Below are 26,754 nucleotides of genomic sequence, written 5' to 3'. Positions count from 1 at the left end.
TGTAGCTAACTTTGTCGTTGACAATCACATAATGGTTTTTGTCCGTATGGGTGACTCTATAAGCCGATGGCGTATTATTACCATCGGCGTTAGCCCTACACTGTGGGAATATTTTTTCTAGTAAAAAATAAATTAAATAAAAAAATAATCATAAGAACAAAAATACAAAAACACCTGTAAACAAGTGATGAAAATATAGATACATAAAATCAGCAGAAAATAAAATAAAATAACAAAGGAAAATTAAACAAGAAAATATAACATAGGTATGCAGCAAATTAACAATAAATAAAGTCATCATCATCATCACCATTAGGTGCGGAAAGGGAAGAGCACTGGATTCATTTTTTTAAATTTTTTTTTCACAACAGGCCAGGAGGCCCAATTACAGTGGTGAATTACATTACAGAACAACCAGGCTTGAGAAAATTCACACTTTTAGATGTTTGTGTTCTCACCGGGAATCGAACCCGGAACCTTCCGTGCGTGAGTCAAGCGTCTTGACCACTACACCACGGAGGCCACCAATCACAGTGTATCTTGATCATTTTTGTTACATGAAGGTAAGATGATCAGTCTCACGCTCCAGGTACCAGTCCAGGGACTATGAAATATTTTAAGTGTAAAAACACCCTTTTAAATAAACATCTAATAAATTAACTATCTCGGGAATCGAATAATCATATGATTTGTACATAATATTTTATTTTTTCTTTCTTATGTTAAATAAGAAAACTGAAAATATGAAGAACTGTCCATTATTTATTATAGGAGCAAAAATTCATCAACATTTTCTTGTAAACTCGCGAACAGGCCATGCCTTTGTGGGATGTTTTTGTTTACTATGTTTACTATTAATATGCCTTTCATAGCTATGTAATTATGATTTATTTTTTTAATACTCTGTTTTACCTTTTATGTTTATTGTAAAAAAAAAAAAAAAAAAACGAGACCTCTTGCATGGTAGGCAAACGCGCTGACCATTACACCACGAGGCCGACTAAAGAGTTTCAATCCAAAATTATTCAAGTAACAGAAGCGATGTATCATAGTATAAACAGTAAAAACAAGTATAAAACTTAGTACATGTTTATAATTAAGTAATGATTTTAATTTGTACAAAGATAAATGAAATAAATCTTGGTTTCCATGTTTGTTTGCTAACACGTGGAGCCGTGGAATAGGTGAGTATTTAGCATAGTTTGAACTATGTAAATTATCAGAAAAGGTAGTATTTTGTCTCGTCCTACGCTGTCTCACATAAAAATTCACACAATTCAAAAGTTCTGTACTATCAGAACATTATATAATAACTTGAAAAGCAGCATTAAATGTGAAATTTCCCTTCTATCACTAATCACTAATACATATTAATTTTAACTGCTTCATCAAACATTTATAGTTAAGCTCTTCAATTGGAATGTTTAATTTGAAATTTATAAATCTTAAAAACTTGTATTGGACCTTCTCCACACTGTTTGTATGGGTAACATAATGAGGACCCATATTCTAACTGGCTTCTCACTAGGGTCATGTACAATATGTTTAATGCATCAACAGACGTAAACTCTCTTGTTGTTCTGATAACAAAGCCTAGGGTTTTTGTGGCTCTATTTACCATCTCATTCATATGGGGAACAAAAGTTAATTTATCATCAAAGATGATACCCATGCTATATTGAAAAACGAATGGATTTTTTATTTTAAAAAAACCGCATTACATGACGCTTATCTACGTTAAGAAAGAGAGCATTTCTGGTGCACCAGGCCTCAAGTTTATCCAAATTTCTTTGAACAATCCAACAATCGAAATAAGTTTTAGTAAATATGAATATCTCGAGATCAGCAGTGAATAGGAGTATTTTGACATCGTGGAATATATTAACAATATTGTTAATGAATAAAATAAATATATATAGGGCCCAAATGAGATCCCTGTGCAACACCGCTATTGGCAATAAATAAAGAAGATACCATTCCTTTAATTTTAACACAAAGAACTTGATCAGATACATGCTTAAAAAACCACCAGCAATCCCCACAGCTTTTAGCTTCTCAAGAAGAATATGATATGTTCTTCTTCTTGCGGCGCCTTGCCAGGTCCCCCGACGTTGGCAATCACTACAGCGAAAGCATCTCGGTCCTGCGTTACTCTTGTATTCCACAGCTAGGAAAACTGCTTATTGGATTGCCATAGTGATTCCTGGGAAAAGATGACCAGAGTGGTTTCCCGTTGCCTTCTCTGGTGGATTTTTCTGTCGGGGTTACCTTCCCTTAGCTGGATAGTTCTGGTTTGGAGGCGCCAGAAACTCGCCTTTCATCTTCGCGTTATTTGCTGTGATCACACCGTTATGAGTGTGATTCCATTGCCCGGAGTTCGTGACGTGGACGCCTACGAGTTGGACTAGTCAGTAGTATTGGCGGTGGAATGCAACTGGGCATTCGCAGCATTTTATAGAATCACACCCTCCAGCAAGATGAGACTCTGTTATGTTATGTTAAAACCTGTTTATATTATGCGGCGCGTCAGTGAATAAAAATTGAGTAGACATAGTATTTACGTACAGTTTCTCTTAAGTGTTGTTTCTTTGACCGTGACCAGAAATGACCTCTCCTTGTGTAGCGCCTGAATCACTTCCTCGGGTCCGATGAAGCGAGAACGTTGTATTGCTATTTTTGCACATCCGTGTACTGTCAAACGACATGACGTTTTGCAAATCCACAGAAAAAAACAGTAGAAAAAACTGACATCGCTCCAACAAGGGCGTGCAAAATTCACGGAAAAAATATAACACAAAAGGTAAACCGGTTGCATGTAAAAATAATAACGGTTTATTTTTTTATTTATAATATTTTTTCGAAGTAGAAGTATTTAAGTAGTTAGAGTAGAACTTCAATTATCTGAACTCCAAATATCCTAATCGCTTTCAGCAAGCAATGACTTTCATTTACAGTACGGTACGTGCATACTGTACTAATTTACAACAATTGTAACTACGCTTAATCTCTCCAAATAGACGCCTTTTTCGGTAAAAAACCAATCATCCGAATTTTTGACTATCCGAATGGGGTCTGGTTTTAATCGATTCAGATAGTTGGAGTTCTACTATAGTAAAATTCATTATTGTAATATAATTTATTATAAATTAAATGTTAAACAGTTTTGATTATATCTCGCTATAAAATAATATTTGCCAAGGTTGATTTGCGAGGTAAAATTAGAAATTCACATTGGAGTCCCGGTCCCAACTCTGATATATGGGAGCGAAGTATGGAAAAACAGGGATGAAATTAGGCTTAATGATATCGAAGTGCGATCTGTCAGGCGGACGTGTGGTAAAACTATGTATGATAAGTGCACAAATGTGGAGATCCGTGAACTGTGTAAGGCTGAGACATGCATTATCGGCAGAATCAAGAAAGGGGTGCTGTGTTGGTTTGGACATGTAGAGCAAATGGAGAACGAAAGAACGGCTAAAAGGATCTAAGATGCGAATGTTGATGGATGCAGAAAACGAGGAAAACCGAGAAAGACATGGCACGATCAAGTCCATTTTGATAATTTGTACTTAAGATGGACATGTCAAGACTAGAAATAATCGGCGTGCGTGCATGAGAAGATTTTGTTTTTTATTTTTTATTATTAATTTCATAAAAGGTACATATATGTTTTTTTTCAATTCTATACATATCTACTTTTACACATCTAGTAAATGTTATCACTGTAACTCTCCAAAAAAGAATTTAACTCTTGTGCTTGGAGAGTGACTTACACTGTTGTAGTTGTTTATTTATAAGAGTTTATATAATTTTAGCAGAGGCGAATGGTGATTTTATTTACAGGTAAGCTATAAAAAATATTACATAATTGTACCTACATAGTAGGTACATAATATAATGTAAGTAATATATACTATAAATTGATATTTTTCTGTGGTTCTGTGTCATACAACAACTCCCATCCATGAAATCAACTCAAACGTTTTAACTTCGAGATATATTATATTATTTCGATATATTATCCATTACTTTAAAACATAATTCATTAAAAAATACCACTATGAATTCAGTCGATATTAGGTATTCAATTTAAATTTTAACTGGCCGAATTGTTCTAGTAATTCATAGTGCTAAAAACGGCCGCGTGGAGCGCCATATGTCCTGCAATATGAGGCATGAATGTAATTATGGTCTTATGTCAAAAGTACCATATCAAAGAAAAATAGTCCTTAAGAAACAATGTTTGAAATACTGTTTTCCAAATCAAGAATCTTCAAATAATTTGTGTAATCTGCAAGTTTAATCTAAGAGAAAAAACCCGCGCTGGGGTTAATACATTCAAAACATTGTATACTTATTTGTATGAAAAACTAAGCTGGAATAATCGGCTAGTTTCTTGGCTCACCGCAGGCGCTGGGCGCGCTTTATTAAAATTTATATTTATATTAGGATAAAAATACAATCGGTGGAAATGATTTAAAATAAATGTTAATTATTTATTTGTTTTTCTGTAAATAAAGTTTCTGTAAAACATTATTATGGTTAGTCAAATATAATGGTAAGCTGCGCATAATCGCTTCCATACACGGTTCGCCCCTGAATTTTAGATGTATGAATGAAGAAGAAGCGAAGTCTGTATGCAAAGATATTGTGATATGGCGTTCTATTCTCTCTGGCTTGATGGTTTGTTTGATTGTTAATTTCTGTAACAGTTTATATAAAACCGGTAAGGCGCGCCCTGGTTATAACTGAGTCGCTGATCTATCCGTACACAGCAAGAATATTTCTAAATAATGACTGGCAATAATGATTTCAAGTTTACGGGCAAGGTTACTTGCTTCATCTTGATTGGGTCACTCAATCAAAGTTAAAATTACCTAATTAGACAAACGCGGTCAATGAATGGAAAAAAGCGGTAAACGATAAGGCGGATCGTTTCGTTTACTGTTGGATATTTTTTATAAGTTCATTCATATTCCAATTACTAGCATCATTAGGCTGATACGAGTACGTCTAATAAATTGTGTTCTAAACATGTCAAAAATATAAATACATACAGAAAAAAACTAATCGTTTATTGTACTACAAAATCTTGTTTGTTATCGTGTGCGTTTCCAAACGCATTATAGAGAAATATCACGGTTTTGAGAAGGGAATAGGTAGTCTAGGCATTTACAGGGCTTATGACCTGTCATTAGCTGTTTTTTTTTGTTTAGGAAAAATAACAGTTGTTATATAAGAATATAAAAAATAGTACATTTTTTTTATTCATAAATTTCATAAAAAGTACAAGTTTTTGTAAAATTCTAAACTTATCTACTTTTACACATCTAGTAAATGTTATCACTGTAACTCTCCAAAAAAAGAGACTTACTCTTGTGCTTGGAGAGTGACGTACACTGTTTTAGTTGTTTATTTATAAGAGTTTATATAATTTTAAATACGAGTACATGAAAACAATAATACATTCAAACTAATCAAAATTTAATGTTGTTTTTACCCGAGTTCAAAAAATTTCTTTAGATTAACTTTAAATGTATTCATTGATACATTATTATCAATAGTTTTTAGTTCATTAGGAAGATTATTATAATTTTTTACACCTTCAAAGACAAAGCTATTTTGACCATGACTTGTATGGAACTTAGGAATTTTAATATTATGTTGGTATCTGAGTGACTTATTCATTTCAAATTCTTTTGTTTTTTCTATTTTATATATTTGTGTAATATAATTTATTTTATAAAGAGTGTCTACTGTATGAACCTTAAATATTTTATGTAGACTTTCCGTGTTGAATGTTGAGGGTTTCTTTAAAATTACTTTAATAATTAATCTTTGTACTATTTTAAGAAGGTTGAATATATTGGGATATGCACCACCCCATCCTACAATACCATATTGCAACAAAGATTGTACAATTGAGTAATAAGCTATTTTTAAATTATTGATTTTTAAAATATTCCTTAATCTAATAAATATGTAAATACATTTTCTAATTCGTTTAACTAGCTCACTGATATGGTCTTTCCATTTTAAGTACATACATCCAGTTAAAGTTTTTCACAAATGTAATGAGAAAACATGTTACACATCAAAGAGAAAAATAATATATTATATAAGACGAGAGAAAAAGAGAGCTCGTAAGAAGGTTAAGGGATGAGGAAATAGAGTGGAGGAGTGGAGGAGAGGGATTTTCATAATATAGTTGACCAATTCAAAATTTTGATATCATAATAAAATACAAATATTTAAAGGAACATAAACTTATTACACACTGACAAATGTTTCATTTTACAGTGTTTAAAAAGTTTTTTTTTAAGTCGCAAAATTTTGTATTAAGAATATCTAAATGGGGATAAATTAAATAAAATTTGGAGCAGCTACGATAAATAAATGAGTTTTGAACATATTTTTTTTTGGGCAATGATTTTTGAGCGAAAAAAATGAACTTGTCGTGTTGACATTACGGGGCAACTGATTTAAATACGTTTAAGTGGCCACTTGACACACTGTGTAACATTCACCATTCTGCCTATGTTTGAACATACAAATTTCCTTAACTCTTCCATCTGTTGACTCTTGTGAAGTAAGAGCTGAAACCTTTATCATGTGGGTGAGATTCATCCGGCTGAACCAATTCACCTACTAGGCAACGCCTGAAAACAATTTTCCACTTTTTCATACTTTTTCTCATACCAGGTAGTTAATTCAACAATGTTTTGAGTATGTCCAAATGCTTGAAATGCTTGCAGACTGGCTGGATATTCTCCCTAAGGAGTTGTTCATATTAAAATTTGTTGCAACAGAGAGGGAAAACGTTTTTGAGAAGGGAATATGGTAGTCTAGACATTTACAGGGCTTATGGCCTGTCATTAGCTGGTTTAAGTGGCCACTTTACACACTTCTCAAAAACGTTTTCCTCCTCTGTTCCAACAAATTTAAATATGAACAACTCCTTAGGGAGAAAATCCAGCGATTCTGCAAGCATTTGGACATACTCAAAACATTTTTGAAAAATATCACTTTTTTTTTTAAAGTAATAAAAGTGTATGAAATACTATGAGTAAAAAATTTTTTTTTGCTAATCATTAGTAACATAAAAAATACTTTTAAATTTGTAATTTTGAATTCCGCAAAAACGGTAATTCCATTGGCCACGCCCCGAATACGTCACGATTCGTGTTTATTTGTTCCTGACCATTAAAATTTATTTCACGAATCTTTACTTCACAACTAACAAGGCCAAACGTGTCGCGTTTTTCTAGCAACGTATTTGTATCAAATTTCTTTTTTACATTTATGTTGAAAACATTTCTTCAGAATATCTATCTATATTGATTTCGAAAATACAATAAGGTTGTATAGGTTGCAAACATCTAATATTCAAATTATGTATTATTGTTATCAAAAACATTTTTCACTTATTTGTTTATAAATTTGTATAAACCACTTTATTTTTTTTAATTACACCTCGACCGGTACGAGGTTACTACCTAATCGTCAAGAATTTAACTAACTTATAATTACACGCGTTGCTATTTCTATAATAAAATATTGTATGAAAGAGACAGAAAATTGAAAGAAAAAGAGAGAAAGAAGATAAAATAAATCATAACGGGAATAGTTTCAAAAGAGGACTCGAAGTTGAATTTAACTGATTATTTTTTATTTGAAGTTTTTGAATAATGGCTTTATTAATTTCTAATCGTTCTAAATTATCTAAACGAAAACCATTTTTATTGACATGCAAAATTTCTACACCAGTTTCTTGATTAAATTCATGGTTTTCGGATATAAGATGATTAGCGAATTGTGAAAAATTATTATTACTCAGACAACTTATATGTTCTTTGATTCCAACTTTAAATTTACGTGGAGTTTTTACAATATTGAAATTTGGGCAATTTAAACAATTTAATTTATAAATTCCCTTCCGAAATTTCCTTCATCCCTTCCCTAAATTCCCTTAAATTAGACGATGAGGTAGTAACATCGAAACCGGTCGAAGTGTAATTAAAAAAATTAAAGTGGTTTATACAAATGTATAAACAAATAAGTGTTCAAATTATGATAATATTTTAGTGAATCTAACTAACTAACCATCACGCCATTTCCCCGGAGGGGTAGGCAGAGAGGATAGAACGCCACACCACTCTGTCCTGGCACACTTCCTTTGCTCCCTTCACATTCATACATCTTCTCATGCACGCACGTCGATTATTCCGACTTTTCACATGACCACTTTCAAGAATTTGTTGTACTTGATCATGCCATGTCTTTCTCGGCCTTCCTCGACTTCTACAACCAGACACATTCGCATCATAAATCTTTTTAGCCGTTCTTTCATCATTCATTCGCTCCACATGACCGAACCATCGCAAAAGACCTTTCTTAATTTTGTCGATAATGCTTAACTCAGCCTTGCATTCTGCTCTAATTTCGACATTAGGGCACCTATCATACATTGTTTTTCCGTACATTCGCCTGAGGGATCGCATTTAGTGAATCAATTGCTTCAAATATGTTTTTGTCATTATTTTTCTAGGGACTACTTCGAAAGTGACGGCTGTGGACCTAAAATATGGAGATATTGCCTGCCAGTTTAATGCATCAGAGCTCTTTTACACGACTCAAGTTCCTACGCAGTGTGATGACGCTAATTCGAGTGAAGTGTAAGCATAAACATATTAAAATTAAGATCTTATACGATAATTCTTGTGTCAAATCTTGGTCCATTTAATTTGCTGTTTTACCGACCGACGCGTGACGTGGGGTCACGTTAGGCCTTCTGATCACCAACAGTAAATGCTATTAGGGATATGCCTATTTTTCTTTTTCCAAAAATAACAAATTCAATATGACATGACAACAGATGTGATATACGAGTATCATCTTTAGAAATAGAGTACCGTTAATACATAAAACATGAGACTTGAATATAATTTGAGACGTAACTTCCGCGGCACATAATATTACATGTGGTGTCATTGCTACTCAGGCAGCACTGGCAGTGTCCTTCCAAAGTTTTTGCTTGTGAACGTACAATTGCTGTCAAGAGGAAATTTAGATAAAGTAAGTAGTATTTATTGAGAAATTAACATCGATTTTTAATTCAAATATATTTCTAAATTACACATGCCTCGAAACTCTATTATTGGTTTAAAAAAATGGATTGATTTTAATCGATTTAATAATACGATCTCGTGAGGCACTTTTCCGTAAACAAGTCAACGCCATGTTTGACACTTCCAGGTTGGTAGAGTGCAGGCGCGTTCTGTCCATAGATTCTGTGGATGCGGTGTATAAATAACGTGAATTTTACAAAAAATATATTATAAAACGAAATAAAACCTTCAAATAATTATGTATTCCTAAAATTTCAACTGAGAACGAATGTGCACGCGATTCAAACAATATCTTTAGTATACATACCCAACTACCTGTTATGCGTATTTCCTATATCAACGTACGTACTGAATATCTAGGTATCTTGTTCTTGATAGTATTTGTTGTATACGCGGGATGCTGCTTGTCGAGTTGCGTCTAGTTACAAATTTTCGCGCATGCGCTTTAGGTTCATAAGGATTTAGATTTCTCTTTCGAGACTCGGAGAGACAAGAAGCATCCAAATTGTATAGTTCAAAGAAAAAACGACTCCAATAACGTTTATCATAATGTTTGAAGTAGCGCATTATTGACACTTGGCCCAATTTAAGAACGATTGTCTCGGGTCTTGTTTTAGGTGTTTTCTGACAATTGATTCATTGTCAACTATTAATTATTATTCTTCTAATGAACAACTTATATAGCGTATTAAATAATTGTGAATGAACCTACGAAAATTAAGAACATGATTATTCTTTGTCAGCATCCTTACTGATAAAAGTCACAGCACGCGCCTGGTAGAGTGGAACTAAAAATTAGCAGAAATGAATCTTTTTTTTTTTAAGTTAAATTGCTAAGTCTCAAATTGTCTCAAATCGCTTCTGAAAGTTTTATGTTAAATACGTTACGTTAAGAAAACTCTATTATTTTATAAATAGGTACGTTTCAGTAGTTATTTTATTACAGAAAAGTACAGACTGTGAAGATGGTGCATGTATTTTAATATTAGTTTATTGCTCTAGTCTCAATTTTGAGTTTTAATTTTTTTTTTTTACGATTTTTGAAAGAGGTTTAATTTTGTTTTTGATCGTTTTTTTTTATTTGATGACGTAAGCATTTCAAATTATATTATGCTTTTAAAGCTGAAAATTTCTCTAACTGTGCTCATGCACATATTTACAATATTATTCGTGGAAACCTAATATATTTTTTTTGTCTCATGGTTAAAGCAGTAAAATGCTACATGGTAAACTACGACTTTCTTATTGTGTCTCATGTTTGCAACAATTTGCAGGTAACAATTTACCAATTTATTTTATTTAATTTTTATTTAATTTATTTATTTATTTAGGACAACAACAGAAGAATGAAGGATATTAATATGTTCACGCATGTGGTATGCTTCTGTAACCTGACACATAGACTCAAATTTGTGTTAAAATTTGAAAGCGTAATATTAAATATATAAAAAGATATAGTCAGTTGAAGTTAAAAACTGTCTCAAGTTGTATGCTTTTATGGTACATGTGGCGCAACCAGTGACATTCTATACTTGGCCACTTTTCCACTGACTTTTTGAACGTTCTTTTAGCGCGTTTTACGTACTAAATAGCAATAACAAAGCGTTCTATATGCGCGCTATACCGTCCAGAATGGCAGCCATGTTGATCGAAAAATAAGTGCATAATTGGATTGCTATAATGTCTTTTTCAGGTGTGAAAGCTTCGAATTCAATGGCACACGGTACTGTGAATGGAATTACAATGGACTGGGTATAGATTACCAAATTCTGGCAGGGCCGGCTTACATGGCTGTCTTTACTATTGTTGGAGTTATTCTGGGCGTAGTTGCTGATAAGTAAGTTCAAATTTTAATCAATAACGTTTTGAGTATGTCCAAATGTTTAGACAGGCTGGATTTCACTCCCTCAGGAATAATTAAGATTTAATGTATTGTAACAGAGATTGGTTGCGAATTATGTGGGTATGCATTGTTAACAATGTTTACTGTCACAACTCAACATCCTTTTACCCACATCCTTACACTTCCCACCGCCAGTACCCTTTGATCATCCGCCACATTGAGACTTCGGGTAGTGAATCTCGCGTTTATTTCGTTGAACGTGTGCCGCATCAATCTCATTGTTTCCACCAACCACCAGTGTTGAGCATCAGATTGGTGTTGGCTCTAGTGCTGGTGCCGCTCTCAAGAAACCATCGGACTCAAGCAATTCCATTAAGAACGAAGCAGGTTAGTGGCTTCCATTCCTGATTCATTTCATTTGTTGGGGATGTGACTGATTAACACTGCATACCGCATAGAATGATATTCATTTATTTATATTAAATTTAAAATACAGTCCACTATATTGTTGAAGCCCTAGGGCTTCGCCCTCGATATTTCTCGCCCCGCATCTGCGTAGGAATTCGTTTCCCACCGGAGAAGAAACGCAATCAAAGGGATCTGATTAAGATAGTAAGTTAACAATGTTTGAGTATGTCCAAATGCTTGCAGACTGGCTGAATTTCTTCCCTAGGGAGTTGTTCATATTTAAATTTATTTCAACAGAGAGGGAAAACATTTTTGAGAAGGGAATATGGAAGTCCAGGCATTTACATGGCTTATAACCTGTCGTTGGCTGATTTAAGTGGCCACTTTACACACTGTTTAACATTCATCATTTTGCCTTTATTTAACTTCCACGTTTCCTAAACTCTTTCATCTGATGACTTTTGTGAAGTAAAAAAGCTAAAACCATTATCATGTGGGTGAGATTCATCTGGCTAAACCAATTCGGTGTACAAACATTTGGACATGGTGGTGCATATCGTCGCTTCAGTTCGTTTTTGTCCAACAGACCAAAACGCAAATCTGCAGAAATAGAGCTTTAAAGTTTTTTTTAACGAATAGGCATAGAAAAAATTCGTTAAAAAACCCCTTAAACATTTTTGTTCAAATATTTTTATCATTTTAATTTTATAAATAAAGGCTTTCTCAGAACTCCAGTGCCTACACTTTACTTAATTTTGTTCAAAATGGTATGTTGGAGAAAAACGAACTAAAGCGACGATATACCAACATATTAAACAATTTTAAAATAGTACAAAGATTAAATATCAAATTACTTTTAAAGAAAATGAAAAAAATTGAAGAAACCCTCAAAAATAAATATATTATCTAAAGTTCTCACATTATTTATTTATTTATTTATATACGGCATTTCTGCCATTTACATATATGTGGTATAAAGAGTGCTTAAAAATAAAAATATTAAAAAAAATCGAGTATGAAATATTAATATACTCGTACTGTACACATTATTCATTACTTGAAATACATATATATTTTAAAGAAATTATACAATAACAAAATACATTAATCAATCAAATTATAACTATTCCAACCCAATCTTCTGAAGATGATTTGCTCTTTTTGATAAAAATATGTTGGTCACTTTATTTTTAAGTTAGGCAGAGATAAACTAAATATATCAAAATGTGATGCATATTCATTCCCGGTATTCTGTAATCTAACAATAGGTGAGTTATATTGAACTACCGTTCGAGAATTTTGACAATAAAATATTGTAGACGTTCTGCTTAATCTAGGTGGTACATAGAATTAGAATTAGACACTATTTACAAAATAAATTCTATTATACAAATTTACAAAGAAGAAAAAATAAATTAATTTGAGATGAATGTCATTCGGACACTAAAATAATATAAAAATTTCTAAATTTCACACAATTAAACAACTAAATAAATTTAAGGTAAAAACAAAATGGAACCCGAGTAAAAACAGCATTCTATATTAATTAGTATTACTGTAGTACTATATTCTGTTTTTATCTTTGTTTAGTAAAAAAAAAAATTCTCGTGTGTATTCGAAATTATATAACTTCAAACAACTAAATAGCTGTAATAGTATTAGTCTTAATTCAAGCACAAGAGCTAGTCTCTTTTTGTAAAGTTACAGTTATAAGATAACTAAATATATAATAATATATACTTAGTTTATTATAATAGAAAAAAAAACGTGTATCATATTATGTAACTGTGTTAATGAATACATTTTTTTTAATGTTCTATTCAATTGTGAACCTAAATAACAGGCGTTTTGATTGTGTTTCAGATATAATCGCGTGAAAGTACTGTCAGTATGCACACTCGTTTTCTCCATTGCTATCATCCTCATGGGATTAGTAGAGGAGTACTGGCATCTTGTAGTCCTTCGTATGATCATGGCTGCCGGGTAAATATAAAATGATAAATAATAGTTAAATATTAACATTAGTATTAAAATTTGTCTATTTTTAGCCGCGGTAGTTATTAACCGAGAGTCATCCAAATGTAATTCTTTACAAACGTTTTTAATGGATCTCAATCTGATTTTTTCATCAAATTTTAAAGATTTTGGGGAACGCAAAAATAATATTATGTCATATTATTATATTTTCAAAAACGTATTCCTACAATGCATCTCTGCCAGTAAGAGCTTCGCTATTGTGCCGCCAGGCGTAGTTTGACATAAAATAAATAATACTTATATTAATTTGAATATTAATTATTTTAAGGTTTGTCAATCACTTATAAACAAACACTTAATCTGAAAGGTTACCGCATTATTTTTACATAGTTTGACCAAACGGTTTTTACACGCGTTCACGACACAAGCAGGCATTTTCAGTCAAGCTCACGACACGCCCAGCTGGCAGTTAAAGAACGACTCACTGAGCGTTTGGGCATCAGTTAAGTGTCATTATTTTAAAGGGCTCACGGCGCGTCAATATGTATTAATGGAACGATGAATCCAACTTTTACAACGCTCATTTTTAATTTACGAATCTCCACTAGTAGTTTTATGTTTATTGAAATAAGATTATGAATTATTTGGGTATTTTAGGGAGTCCGGATGCAACCCCTTGGCGACCGGAATATTGTCAGACATCTTCCCCGCCAACAAGAGAGCGCTAGTCTTGTCCATCTTCAACTGGGGTATCTATGGAGGATATGGTATTGCTTTCCCCGTTGGAAGATACGTTCCTGAAATAAACGCTTGGGGTTTGGTAAGTGAAAAATTAGTTATTTAATTAGCATTTTCTTCTTTTCCTATTCTTTTCCCGCACCGCTTCTAAGTGGAGCATATGGACATTGGACATCACCAGTTGCCTCCAAGTTCTTTTTTTTCTCCAATTTCTTAACTTCTGAGTAACTTTAAAAACTGCGCTAGACTCTAAGCTTTTGTAATAATACAAAAAAAAGTAGTACGTAGTATCAGCTTTTAAAGATACTTAGGTGGAACATTCCTAAGGATAATTATGAGAAAAAGCGTGAACACTGGAAAACGTGAAAAATCACCAGACGCCTCCAGAAGACCCTATCGTTATCCACCACTCTCGCCTCCTGCCACGGCAATCCCGAGATCGTCATCGACGACCGCAGGTGTGAAGAAGAGGAAACTTGGGTTCTGGCTCTCCTGAGGCTTCCGCAGCACATGATCAAGCCAGGCCCACCGTCACACCTTCAAGACATTCGTTATTGGAGGCTACTGCTTCCGTTTTAAGACTTCAATGTTGGTAATAATATTCCCTTCGAGTACCAGCTCTCAAAACTCAGTTTCGTTTTTTGAGTTTTGGTAAGAAGCATCAGGTGTATTTCCACCCATACAGAAGTACTGGCATTCTACAAGAGTTGAATAACCTACGTGCATAGAATTGAGAATAGTCTAGAAGGAGCGTAGAATCATATTTGAATACATTGAACTGTGTCCAATAATTCCCCTACACTACCCTACTTTCGGCGAGCGCATTCGTGGGAAAAAAAATCATAGCACAAAAAGCAATCTGTTAATTTCTGTACAATTTATTGTGCACGCGGAAATATCGATTGACACAACAGAGTAGACAAGTAAAGGGTTATTAAATAAGAGTAATTGAATTAATGAACTTTAAACTGAAAATGTAAAACAAAATTTATTTTACATAAAACGGATATTTCTATATCATGTTAAATGATATTTGATGTTTTGAAGATTATGTCGGTCAAATGTCCACCACAGAATTGTTTAATCCGAGATCCATTTTTTATTAATTCTCTCATTAGATGAGCAAAGTAGGGTAAAAAAAATACTACCCTGGCAACACTAACGAAATATTCATTTGTTTCTACGACAATCTGACAGATGGAAAAATAATTCAATTTTTAAGTAATACATTTGTTATATAGGTACACATTTATTGCATCCTGTTTCTTTAAGATCCTAGCAGTTTCTTTAAGATCCTAGCATTATTTCTACACTTTAAAAGGACACAACACGGCATAGTTGAATTCAAATCAGGAGTTGCGTACTGAGCGACGTCTACAAAGAAACTAATGGGTCAAAGCGTTAACCTACATATTTATGAGTAGTTGAGTCGCCTTCTGTTTGATGTGCGTATGGTTTCTGGACTATTCTTAATCATAGAATACATAGGCCTACGCGACAAAAAATAACGTATCTTATTTTTTGTTTTGCACACCATTTTGTGAAAATGACCTTAATTTTATCGTTATGGTATTTGTTACAATTAATATAGTTTAAAATTTCCGCAAACCATGTTTTGTAATATTTCCATGGAAAATAAACGTAAAAATTTAATTTTTCAATAAAAAATGATAAAAACGACATGTATGAATAATTAGTTTCACATTTTAGTCATCTTCTCATTCTCTCTTCCAGAGCTGGCGAGTCTCCTACTTCGGGGCCGGTGTCGTGGGCCTCATCCTAGCAGCCCTGACGTACTTCACACTGCGGGAACCCCCGCGCCTGGCCATAGGGGAGGAGAGCGCGCACGCGGGGGCGGGGGCGCCGGGCGCCCACGGGGTGCAGGCCCTGCAGGCCTCGCAAGCCGATGCCCCCAAGGCGGAGGTGTCCATATGGAAAGTACTCATGCAGCCGAGAATCGTGCTGCTATGTATCGCTGCGTCCATCAGGCATTGCGGTAATTTTACACTTTTAACCTCAGATTGAATTATGTTAAATTATATACCCGAGTACAAGAAAGATAGCGTTCTAAATTGTAGTATGAACCGTACCAGGAATTTTTTTATTTGAATGTCCATCCTAATGTTTGTTTTTTAACTGCACAGGTTAAATGTTTATATGCGATGGCGCAAAAAGCGATGTGTTCCTACAGTACAGGCATGAGGATTGATGGAGATTCTACCCCAGTTAGAGGTTGACAGAAGACACGAGGTTGCTGTTTAATGCGTATTTATTACATGGCGAATACAAATAATGAATTATGTCACGCGAGTGTTACGGCGATGAGAAGATGAACTGACTGCACCTGAACTATTTGTTGGAACTGAGTGACTGCGTTGAGCTGAGTCTTTAGACTGGCTGGGCTGACTGGGCGTTGCCACACCCTGTGGTCTCTTTATAGGCCACGTTCCTTTGTTCATGTCTCTTTGGCGTAAATGTACTGTAGGACATCGCTCTTATTATATTGTATTGTATTCAATATAAAACGCTGACAGTCGTCGCACTATTTCAGGTGAAATGATTTAGTTATCGATCAATGTATTATGAATCCAACAAACAGGATGACAAGAAATAAAGTATAAATATCTAAACCCTAATTCTATAATTAAGCATAGTCCAGAAGTAGTGTGGAATCTTATTTGAATACATCGGACTGTGTCCAAAAATCCCCCCACTTCGTCCCAATTTCGCCGCGCGCATGCTTGAAGTCGCCGCGTCATGTTGCCAGATCGCGAAAAATATAACCACAAATGTAAGATATTTTTTAAAAAGCAATTTGAAAGACTCTCTATACTTTTATTGTACACACGGAAACAGTGAATGACACAACAGAGCATATAAGTAAAGGGTCATTTAATAAGAGTAATTGAATTAATGAACTTTCAACTTAAAAAATAAAACAAATTTTATTTTGTATTAAACTAATATTTTTGTCATGTTTAATAATATTTGATGTTTTAAAAACAATGTTGGTCAAATTTCCACCACGTCGTTGTTAAATCCGAAAGGTCCAATTTTTGTTAGTTCTCGTAATAGATGAGCAAAGAACCAATACTCTAATCAATAAAAAGTATCCTAAAAAAATGCTCAACCCTGGCAACACTAACAAAATGTCCATTTTGTTTTCTTTGACAATCTGACAGGTGGAAAAATGATAAAAAAATTAGTAGTGCATTTGCTACTTACACATAAAACGTGATCTTATCATATTTCCTTTTGATACCAGCACATTTCTACACTTTAAAATGACACAAAACGGCATAGTTGAATTCAAATCGGGAGTTGCGTACGAACGAATGAACAACGTCTACAAAGAAACTAATGGGTCAAAACGTAAAACTATTCGTTTAAGAGTAGTTTGGTGGCCTTCTGTTTAATGCGCGTATGAGGCTTCTGGACTATTCTTAATTCTATGATCTAGACTATTGAAATTCTTGTTAAATATATATTTTACATTTTATATATATTTAGACTTTTCTTCTAGGCGGAATGTGCTTCGCTTACAATGCCGATCTGTACTACAGAGATTACTTCCCCGACGTGGATCTCGGCTGGTGGCTGTTTGCTGTGACTGTGGGCGTAGGCTCTATCGGCGTCGTAGTGGGAGGCATCGTGTCTGATAAGTAAGAATTTTAAATACTTACTGCCATGTCCATGCCTGTGTCCAGACGGATGAAGAATACAGCTATGGGTGTGTGTGTGTGTGTGAAACAGAACTAGAATTCCAGACTAGTGTGTTTGACTCGGAGGCTGCTCCCAGATAATACAGGTGTATCCGGGAGCGAGAGAGACAATTTTACGCGTCACACGCGTGAACAGCGAAGTTTCTAGTACTTCTCCCAGACTCCCGTTAGTATCTCCCGACTTTGAGCTAATGATTTTTCATGCAATCAGGTAAATAATATTATCATTTTTTACGTCAACGATAAAAAGTTTGTATTCAAATGTTGTCAATCAACATTCGATTTTTATGTATCCCAATTTGATACTTTCTTGAAATTCCTAATAATTTCGAGTCATTTATTTATTTTACTAGATTTTAATTAAAATTAAAAATAATATTACCTCAAATTTACATTGAGGTATAAACATAACTAGAGTCGGATCGGATTTGTTCCCCTCTGCCAAGGATCCTCAGAACAGTGAACAAATCTCACTTATCTCGATGTGTTCCTAAAGCAAGGGCCGGCATTTAAGAAGCAAGCGGTGTTGTCTCTCCTGACTCGCGATGTCACACTTGCCATTTCCACCTAGATTATGCTATATTCATACCTTTTGATAATATTACACTTTGTTAATTTAAATAGATTTTAAGAATGTTTACATTAAGTATTACTCATTGATGCCAATCTATTGGGGCTTACTTAAGCCTGTTGATTGGCTTGAAAAAAAAATGTCCGTTAATAAATAAATAAAAAAATATTAAACCAAATATGTTCATATTATAAGTTTTATAGAAGTCAATTTTGCCGTATCTTCTTTATATATAATTCATCTGTACGTGTGATGTCACCGTACTCCTCCTAAACGGCTTAACCGATTTACCTGCGGTTTTCAGAGAAATATAGATCTTTGCGCTGTGCGTGTTCGTAGATATTAAAATCTTTAATCGAATATTTAAAAAGAAGTTAGGAGCATAAATGTTTTATTCATCGATCTACCAGGGTTGCATTTAAGGAGAATGCATTTGCAAAAAAATGGAAATATGTTGTTTTTTTGTGTATCAAAAAAGTTTGTTTTTGAATGTTTACAAACATCATTTGTTTTTTGTGGATCGCAATCAGATTCTTTTCTTATAATTTCTACCCATTTATTTCTTTTTATTGGATTTTTGGTAACACTAAAATAATATTAATTTCAATACATTTTTAAAAATCGTATTCCTACATAAGTACACCCCTTTGTTGGTGAGACGACCGGAGTTTGACGTTTGCAAAAAGAATGCTATATTTGAAAAAATATTTATTTTATCTTTTGAAATTCAACCATAAACAAGTACCTAGCAGTGGCGAATGGTGATTTTATTTACAGGTAAGCTATAAAAAGTATAATATATATTTGTACCTACATAGGAGGTACATAATATAATGCAAGTAATATATACTATAAATTGATATTTTTCTGTGATTCTGTGTGATACAACAACTTTCATCCATGAAATCAACTCAAACGATGTAACTTCGTTATATTATACTATCCATTACTTTAATATATAATTCATAAAAAATAAAAAAAAACCACTATGAATTCAGTCGATATTAGGTATTCAATTGAAATGTCTACTGGCCGCATTGTTCTAGTAATTAATAGTGCTAAAAACGGCTGCGTGGAGCGCTATATGTCCTGCAAAATGACGCATGAAAGTTATTATGGTCTTATGTCAAAAGTACCATCTCAAAGAAAAATAGCCATTAAGAAATAATGTTTTAAATACTGTTTTCCAAATCTAGAATCTTATAATTTGTGTAATCTGCAAGTTTAATCTAGGAGAAAAAACCCGCACTGGGGTTAGTACATTCAAAATATAGTATACTTATTTGTATGAAAAAATAAGAAGGAATATTCGGCTAGTTTCTTGGCTCACTGCAGGCGCTGACGCGCTTTATTAATATTTATATTTATATTAGGATAAAAATACGAACGGTGGAAATGATTAAAAATAAATGGTAATTATTTATTTGTTTTTCTGTAAATAAAGTTACAATAAAACATTATTATGGTTAGTCAAATATAATGGTAAGCTGTGCATAATCGCTTCTATACACGGTTCGCCCCTGGTACCTAGGTACCTACTTATCAAAAAAGTATTTTCCCGAGGCAAGCCAACGTTCGGGCAGGACAACGTCTGTCGAGTCAGCTAGTATGTTAATAAAATACAATGTTCATGTTAGCAATGTCGGCAGTTTTAACAAAGAAACAATGAATTTAATCGACATTCTTAATCCGCTTTTTTCGTTGTTGCTGGCTTAAATAATCTGCGATTAAAATTGGGTTTGTAAAAACATATTTACCTACGACATTGGAATATGTATTATAAAAGACTTTTTGCATTTGTTTTAAATTTATTCAAATTAACAATACACTGCGAATCGAATCAGATCAATAATTACGCAAGTCATTATCAAAACATGCAAAAAATGGGAAACGTTTTTTGCAAGAACTGGAATGAAACACACTAAACCACTGAGGTTTGCTGAATAGACACGTTTTTCCTAAACTAGCTACATCTAACTTGTATTTCTGAAGAGACACAACAAAAAAATCGGTGTTTTCGAGTTATTAGGTACTACGTAGGTACTCGAAAGTGAATATTCCTCTATGAATTATTGATTTATTTTATTGGGTAAACAAACAGTATGCACAAAATATATTGTCTATTTATTTGTATATTAGTGTAGACACCCATGCACACACAAAAAAAAATGTTTACACCGAAGACAATAATTTTAATTATATTAAATACAGCGGACCTGACAGACATTATCCTGCCTGAATGTTGGCTTATTGACTGCTAAAAATGATTAATTTTATTTAGTAGGTACCTAGGTATTTTTGTATGATTTAATTTCAAAACATCAAATAATTCATGTTCAAATATAGAATTCTTTTTGCAAATGTCAAACTCTGCTCTTCTCACCAACAGGGGTGCATGTTATGTAGGAATACGATTTTCAAAAATGTACTGAATGTCAGTTAATATTATTTTAGTATCACCAAAAATCCAGTAAAAAGAAATAAATGGGTAGAAATTATAAGGAATTTAAGGAAAGAATCTGATAGGGATCCACAAAAAGCGAATGTTATTTGTGAACATTCAAAAACAGTATTTTTTATGTACAAAAAACGACATTCTTCCGTTTTTTGTATATGCATTCACATCAAATGTAACTCTGGTGGGTCAATGAAAAAAAGATTTATGCTTCAAACTTTTTTTTTTACAAATTCGATTGGAAATTCTAATATTTTCGAACACGCGCAGCGCAAAAATCTATGATTCGCTGAAAACCGCACGTAAATCGATTAAGCTGTTTAAGAGGAGTTCAGTGACATCACACGTACGGAATAATTATATATGTAAAGATAACATATGTAGACGATGAGAAATGAAATAGATGAATATATTTTTTATTTATTCAATACGCAATTTTATTATTGCACAATTGTTGGGGGTATCAGATGCAAACTTAGAAATCTCCACCAAAAACGGAAAATTTGTTATTGATGCCAAAATAAACTATACATAAAAATCTACCTACCTAAATAATAGCGTAATTTAAAACCGTAATTTGTCTCTTTCATACAATATTTTATTATATAAATGGCAACGCGTGTAATTATAAGTTAATTAAATTCCTGACGATGAGGTAGTAACTTCGAAACCGGTCGAAGTGTAATTAAAAAAATTAAGTGGTTTATACAAAATTTATAAACAAATAAGTGTAAAATGTCATACCACAAAGTAAAAAATGTTTTTGATAACAATAATTTAATTTAAAACCGCCTCTAAATCTTACAAAAACAGATTTCAATTATATTACTTAACACCGCAAACTATCGTCCTTAAAATATAGCTTGACAGCTGTCAAACTAATTTCATTAGGGATGGGAAATTACTGATCACTGATAAAATCGATTTTATCAGTCATTTCATGCAATCATGAAACTCTGTTTCCGAAAATTTATATAAAAAACGCAAAAACAAGGCTATTATAATGTAAACTTTATATTTGAAGCACTAACTTTGTGGTTATTCATTATAATAAAATAAATAGAACAACTTTGTTTTTAACCACTAATTTTAATTAGTGGTTAAAAACAAAGTTGATCTATTTATTTATACAAAAAAATTGTGGTTAAAAACAAAGTTGTTCTATTTATTTTATTTTACTATTATAATGTGTTTAACACAGTTATTCACCAAAAAAATGAGACATTTATACTTTTTTCATGAACAACATCAAATGATTAATTTACATTGATCAATTTGTCCCATCTCTAACGTTTTTGAAAAATGATGTAACCTTGTAAGAACGTCGTTAATAATTAGGTTTATTTTAGTTTTGAAGCTGATTTTAAATATTAATGTTGATTTATGTTTCAAGCATTGTATTAAAAAAAATAATTAACACGCCCAGATACAGATGATTTTCGTGTGTCAATATAAATAACTCCTTTGACGTTACTACAAAGTTATGTCGTCACTTTTTCTGACAACTGTCATTCTAATCATGATACATTTTAAGGACTATAAGCATTCTCCATTGAGTTAGTGAAGCTTAATTAGAAATTTCACAATTATTTTTTCAAAGTTTTCCACAAATATCTCAGTAACTCCTTCAATGGAGATTTCTAAGTTCGCTTCTAATACCCTCAATTATATAGGTAGGTATATAGGATTTTAATGCTACAAAATATTTATCTTTGCCATGCGAAGAATTAATGTGACGCCAATACAGCAATAAATCTGTATAAGAGAGAGCATGAAGATAAAACTCATGACAGGAAAGAGAGACGCTGTTCTGTGGCCGGTGTTTGTGTAAACCAGATTCAGTCGGTCATTGACAGTGGTGGGACTTACACGTGTAAGAACACGGTGAATTTGTGTTTTTTTTGTTTCTATAACCGGCCTAAATTATAAGTTCATTTTTATAAATTATGGAAAAGGAAATTCTAAACAGTAAGTTTCCATGTTTTTCTTTCAAATGTCTGAACTTTAGAATATTTAGTCTTTTGCTTAAGGTGACACGATGTTACATCACCGCGCGCAAGGGATTTATTTTTTTACTACCGCTTGTAAAGAATTAAGACATAAATGTTTTTATAACTTGCTTTGTTAAGACGAAAATGTTTTTATCACTTGCTTTGTTAAGGCATAAATGTTTTTGTCACTTGCTCTGTTAAGACATAAATGTTTTCGTCACTTGGTTGTTAAGACATAAATATTTTTGTCACTTGCTTTGTTAAGACAAATGTTTTTGTCACTTGCTTTGTTAAGACATAAATGTTTTTGTCACGCGCTTTGTCAAGACATACCTAATTGTTTTTGTGATTTGATTTGTTAATACATCAATGTTTTGTCTCTTTTACAGATTTGTGGCTAAATTAGGAATTCGCTCTCGAGTAGCAGTTTTGGCCATTTCTCAGCTGATCTCAACTTTACCCGCTTTTGGGTCCGTTGCCTTTGGGCCCCTATGGGCTATGATCACCTTGGCCATTTCATACTTCTTCGGTAAGTGTCTCAATTCTACTCCTCTCTTGAAAGATAAATATATCTTATCAAATAATATCTCTCCCTCTACGAACTAAAATTTGTTTGTAACAATCCAATTTGATGTTTATTATTTATTTACATGTTAAACATTTTTAATTATTATTAAAGCTACCGTATTAAGCCTTATAAATTACTCAATTACGCAAAAAAAAATATTTATCTCTATTTGAATTTATGACCACACCACAAAAGTTTTTCTATTTTTATTTCAGTTATTTTAAACAAATTTATGACTTTGTTTTTGTATTCGTGTTCCAACTTGCTAGAAATAAAATCTATATGATATCTATATCTATATAGATCTAAAATCTAAACGATAAGATGAGTAAAAAAAAATTTACGTGAGAATTGACGCACTCTTATTTTACGTATTAATGTAAAATCATTGATTATTAGTGAAATAATTTGCATGAGTTCATAGGTTAGATATTCTATAAGGAAAATAATCTTCGCGAATTCATGGGTAAAATAACTCATAAATAAAATTATTGACATAAGTTAGTAGGAAAAATCATAAAAAAATTAAATAATTGACATGAGTTAATAGGTCAAATCATAAAATAGTAAAATAATTTACACAATTTTAATAGAGTCTTAAATAGTTGGTTTTTTTTTTAAACAGCGGAGATGTGGTTCGGAATAGTGTTCGCCATCTTGGTAGAGATCGTTCCACTGGGAGTGCGCTCTACAACAGTCGGTATATTCCTCTTCGTCATGAACAACATCGGAGGGAACCTTCCTATCGTCGTAGAACCTGTCTCCAAGGCCATCGGCTACAGGGAGTCACTCATGATCTTCTACGCCGGTTTCTACGGCATCAGTAAGTTAAGCAACTATTCTTCAATGTCAAAAACAAACAAATCATTCATTCCCTTGGCATATATTATATTAAGCTGTGGTTTACTATTAATTAAGCAAATATGGGGAGAAGTCCATTTCACCACAACATCACCACACAGTCGAATCTTCCGCCAGATCCTCACATGATAGTTAGAGCAGTTACAAGGAACATATCTTTATAAGCAAATATAAGTTGTACAGTAAATATATACATGTGTTTTCTGTAGTTTCCTATTCATCAAGCAAACATGCGGAGAAGTGCACAGCCAAACCTTCCACATGATACTCATACAGTAGTCAAAACAGTGTTAGAAGGAACATACCTGCATAAGAAAATATTAGCCTTGTATGAATTTATTGCTTAGCAAGGAAACTCCCATCAGAAAAAAAACTTAGAACAGAGAGCTTTCTCTTCGACGTTCCACGCTTACATACTGATTCATCTTCTTTCTTGTCTCTTCCCCGTTCATCTGGGGTTTACTCTTTTGGTACGCAATCTCCAATTCTTTCCATCTTGTGTCATCTCACCGGTCAGTTGCTCATTCCTCAAGTCTCTTTCAATATTGGTCCACCAGGTGGCTTGTGGACGACCTCGAGCTCTCACTTGAGTGGAGATATCCAGCGCAAGTCTAACCACTTGATGGTAATTCCATATGTTAACGTTTCTGTACCATCGGAGTCAAGTATCTTTTAGTTTCCCCGGAACAGGCGTGACTTACATATAAAATTACCTACATAAAAGACTTGTTAAAGACAATATTTCATTATTTTCTTAACTCTGTTCGAAGAAAAGAATGAAATATTGCAGGGTAGAACCACCATTAAAACCAATATTTCAAGACCTCAACAATAGTAGGCAAACACCCTAACCTCTACACAACGACGCAGACTTATCTCCAGTCGATTTTCTTTCTTATGATTTTTATTTTAGAATAGCCATTTAGTCTAACACAGTCAGGGGTTCTGGTTCTGTTAGTACGCACCAAACTGTATTCTTAATCTTCCTAAATGCAGAATAATCATTTAAGTACACTATAGTTGCATCTTTTTTTTCTTATAAACATAAACTTTGTAATACAAGCCCACAAGCGCCAAATTATTTTACCAGAAATCAAGAACGTTGACTGAAGAAAGAAACTTAGCATCTTTTGTGTAATACAATACATTGTTTTGTGCAAGATCAACTTATTTACACACAGGTCATTTACTCTAAATAACAAAATCAGGTGACAAATCCAGTACAAAACTCCGGAGTACATTAACTTCATCCCCGCTATAGAGACGTGCAAAACAAAAGAACATGACTTATAAAATGATAACAGGGCATGATAACATAGTTCAATTCAGTTCAGTGTTCGCCTAGTCTTATCATCCAGTTTGATTCAGTTATCACCATGTAATAAATACGCATCGAACATCAACATCATTACTTTTGTCATCTCCAACATCTTACAAAATCCTTCAGCCTTTTTTGGCCGTTTAAATATTTAACTAAATAATATTTCTCTCCTTTCAGGTTCTATAATCTTCTTGTTCACAATGTTCCTGATGGATGGTCCGAAGCCGACTCCAGACAAGGTCAACAAAATGGAGGCTGTCGGTCACGACAACTCTGCATTCGCTCCAGAAGACCCCCGAGCAATCAGATTATCAGAAACAAGCCGATTGTAGTCAAGAAAAAATTATAATGCATTTGATATTAAGTTAAGAAATATTGGTATTCCAAACCAAATACTCTCCAAACAGTATGAATTGTTTGATGGATTTGATAAATGGAGAATTTGAGGATCACATTGTGTTCCTTGACCAAAGTAAAAACAACTTATATGGCGATTGTAATCTATTCTAATAAACTAATTATATATTTCGAGGGCTTAGAACCCACTGACTTATGAGAATTAGACACGTTACTCGTATACTGGCTACATTTAAGATATCGCATGGCCCTCAACAATTTATTTAAAAAATGCAGTGCTTTATCACAATACACGTGATTCATTAATATAATAGCCCCGCCACACTATGCTCCGTGCGCTGCTCATGCTCATGCTTCTCGCGCTGCTGTCTTCTCGCCCGATGTTGCCCTCTCCGCCCACACACTGCTCTACTCGCACAATTAATCGCGACGATCCGCACTTGTCATTTGTCTTTCTATACAATGGACAATGAAACTGTGACAGTGTGCGCGCTATGCATTTTTAGTACAGCTATTTATATCAATGTATTTTAATATGGAATAATGGAATATTTTTATTATTTTTTTATTTCCTTTTTTAATTACTATAAAATAAAAAAGTACCTTGTAATCTTTTACAGAATATTTTCTTTTCTCTTTCTTATATTACACAAAAACATTATACCTGTCTATTTATTATAGGAGCTAAAATAAATAAACATTTCTTGTCTACCCACGAACAGGCCATGCCTTTGTGGGTTTTTTTGATTACTATTTTTACTGTTAATATGTATTTCATTACAATGTAATTGTCCTTTATTTTTTTAATACTTTG

General features: G+C 33.2%; 1 protein-coding gene across 1 annotated transcript in view; it reads left to right on the top strand.

The window, feature by feature from the left end:
* Nucleotides 1-26,198, top strand: part of LOC148279455 (uncharacterized) — a 91,355-nt gene extending 65,157 nt beyond the window's left edge. Inside the window, exons 3-11 of the mRNA XM_088229915.1 lie at nucleotides 8,549-8,675; nucleotides 10,822-10,965; nucleotides 13,243-13,362; nucleotides 14,014-14,176; nucleotides 15,829-16,090; nucleotides 17,618-17,756; nucleotides 23,223-23,362; nucleotides 24,027-24,224; nucleotides 25,761-26,198. Of these exons, the coding sequence (XP_088086041.1) occupies nucleotides 8,549-8,675; nucleotides 10,822-10,965; nucleotides 13,243-13,362; nucleotides 14,014-14,176; nucleotides 15,829-16,090; nucleotides 17,618-17,756; nucleotides 23,223-23,362; nucleotides 24,027-24,224; nucleotides 25,761-25,915 (1,448 nt within the window). The 3' untranslated portion in view covers nucleotides 25,916-26,198. The remainder of the gene's footprint in view (nucleotides 1-8,548; nucleotides 8,676-10,821; nucleotides 10,966-13,242; nucleotides 13,363-14,013; nucleotides 14,177-15,828; nucleotides 16,091-17,617; nucleotides 17,757-23,222; nucleotides 23,363-24,026; nucleotides 24,225-25,760) is intronic.
* Nucleotides 26,199-26,754: the final 556 nt, after the last annotated feature.

The sequence above is a fragment of the Micrasema longulum genome, unplaced genomic scaffold (genome assembly GCF_059751315.1).
Source record: "Micrasema longulum isolate JH-2025_06_02 unplaced genomic scaffold, ASM5975131v1 h1tg000723l, whole genome shotgun sequence".
Classification (NCBI taxonomy): domain Eukaryota; kingdom Metazoa; phylum Arthropoda; class Insecta; order Trichoptera; family Brachycentridae; genus Micrasema; species Micrasema longulum.
This window is presented reverse-complemented; position numbering and strand designations above follow the sequence as displayed.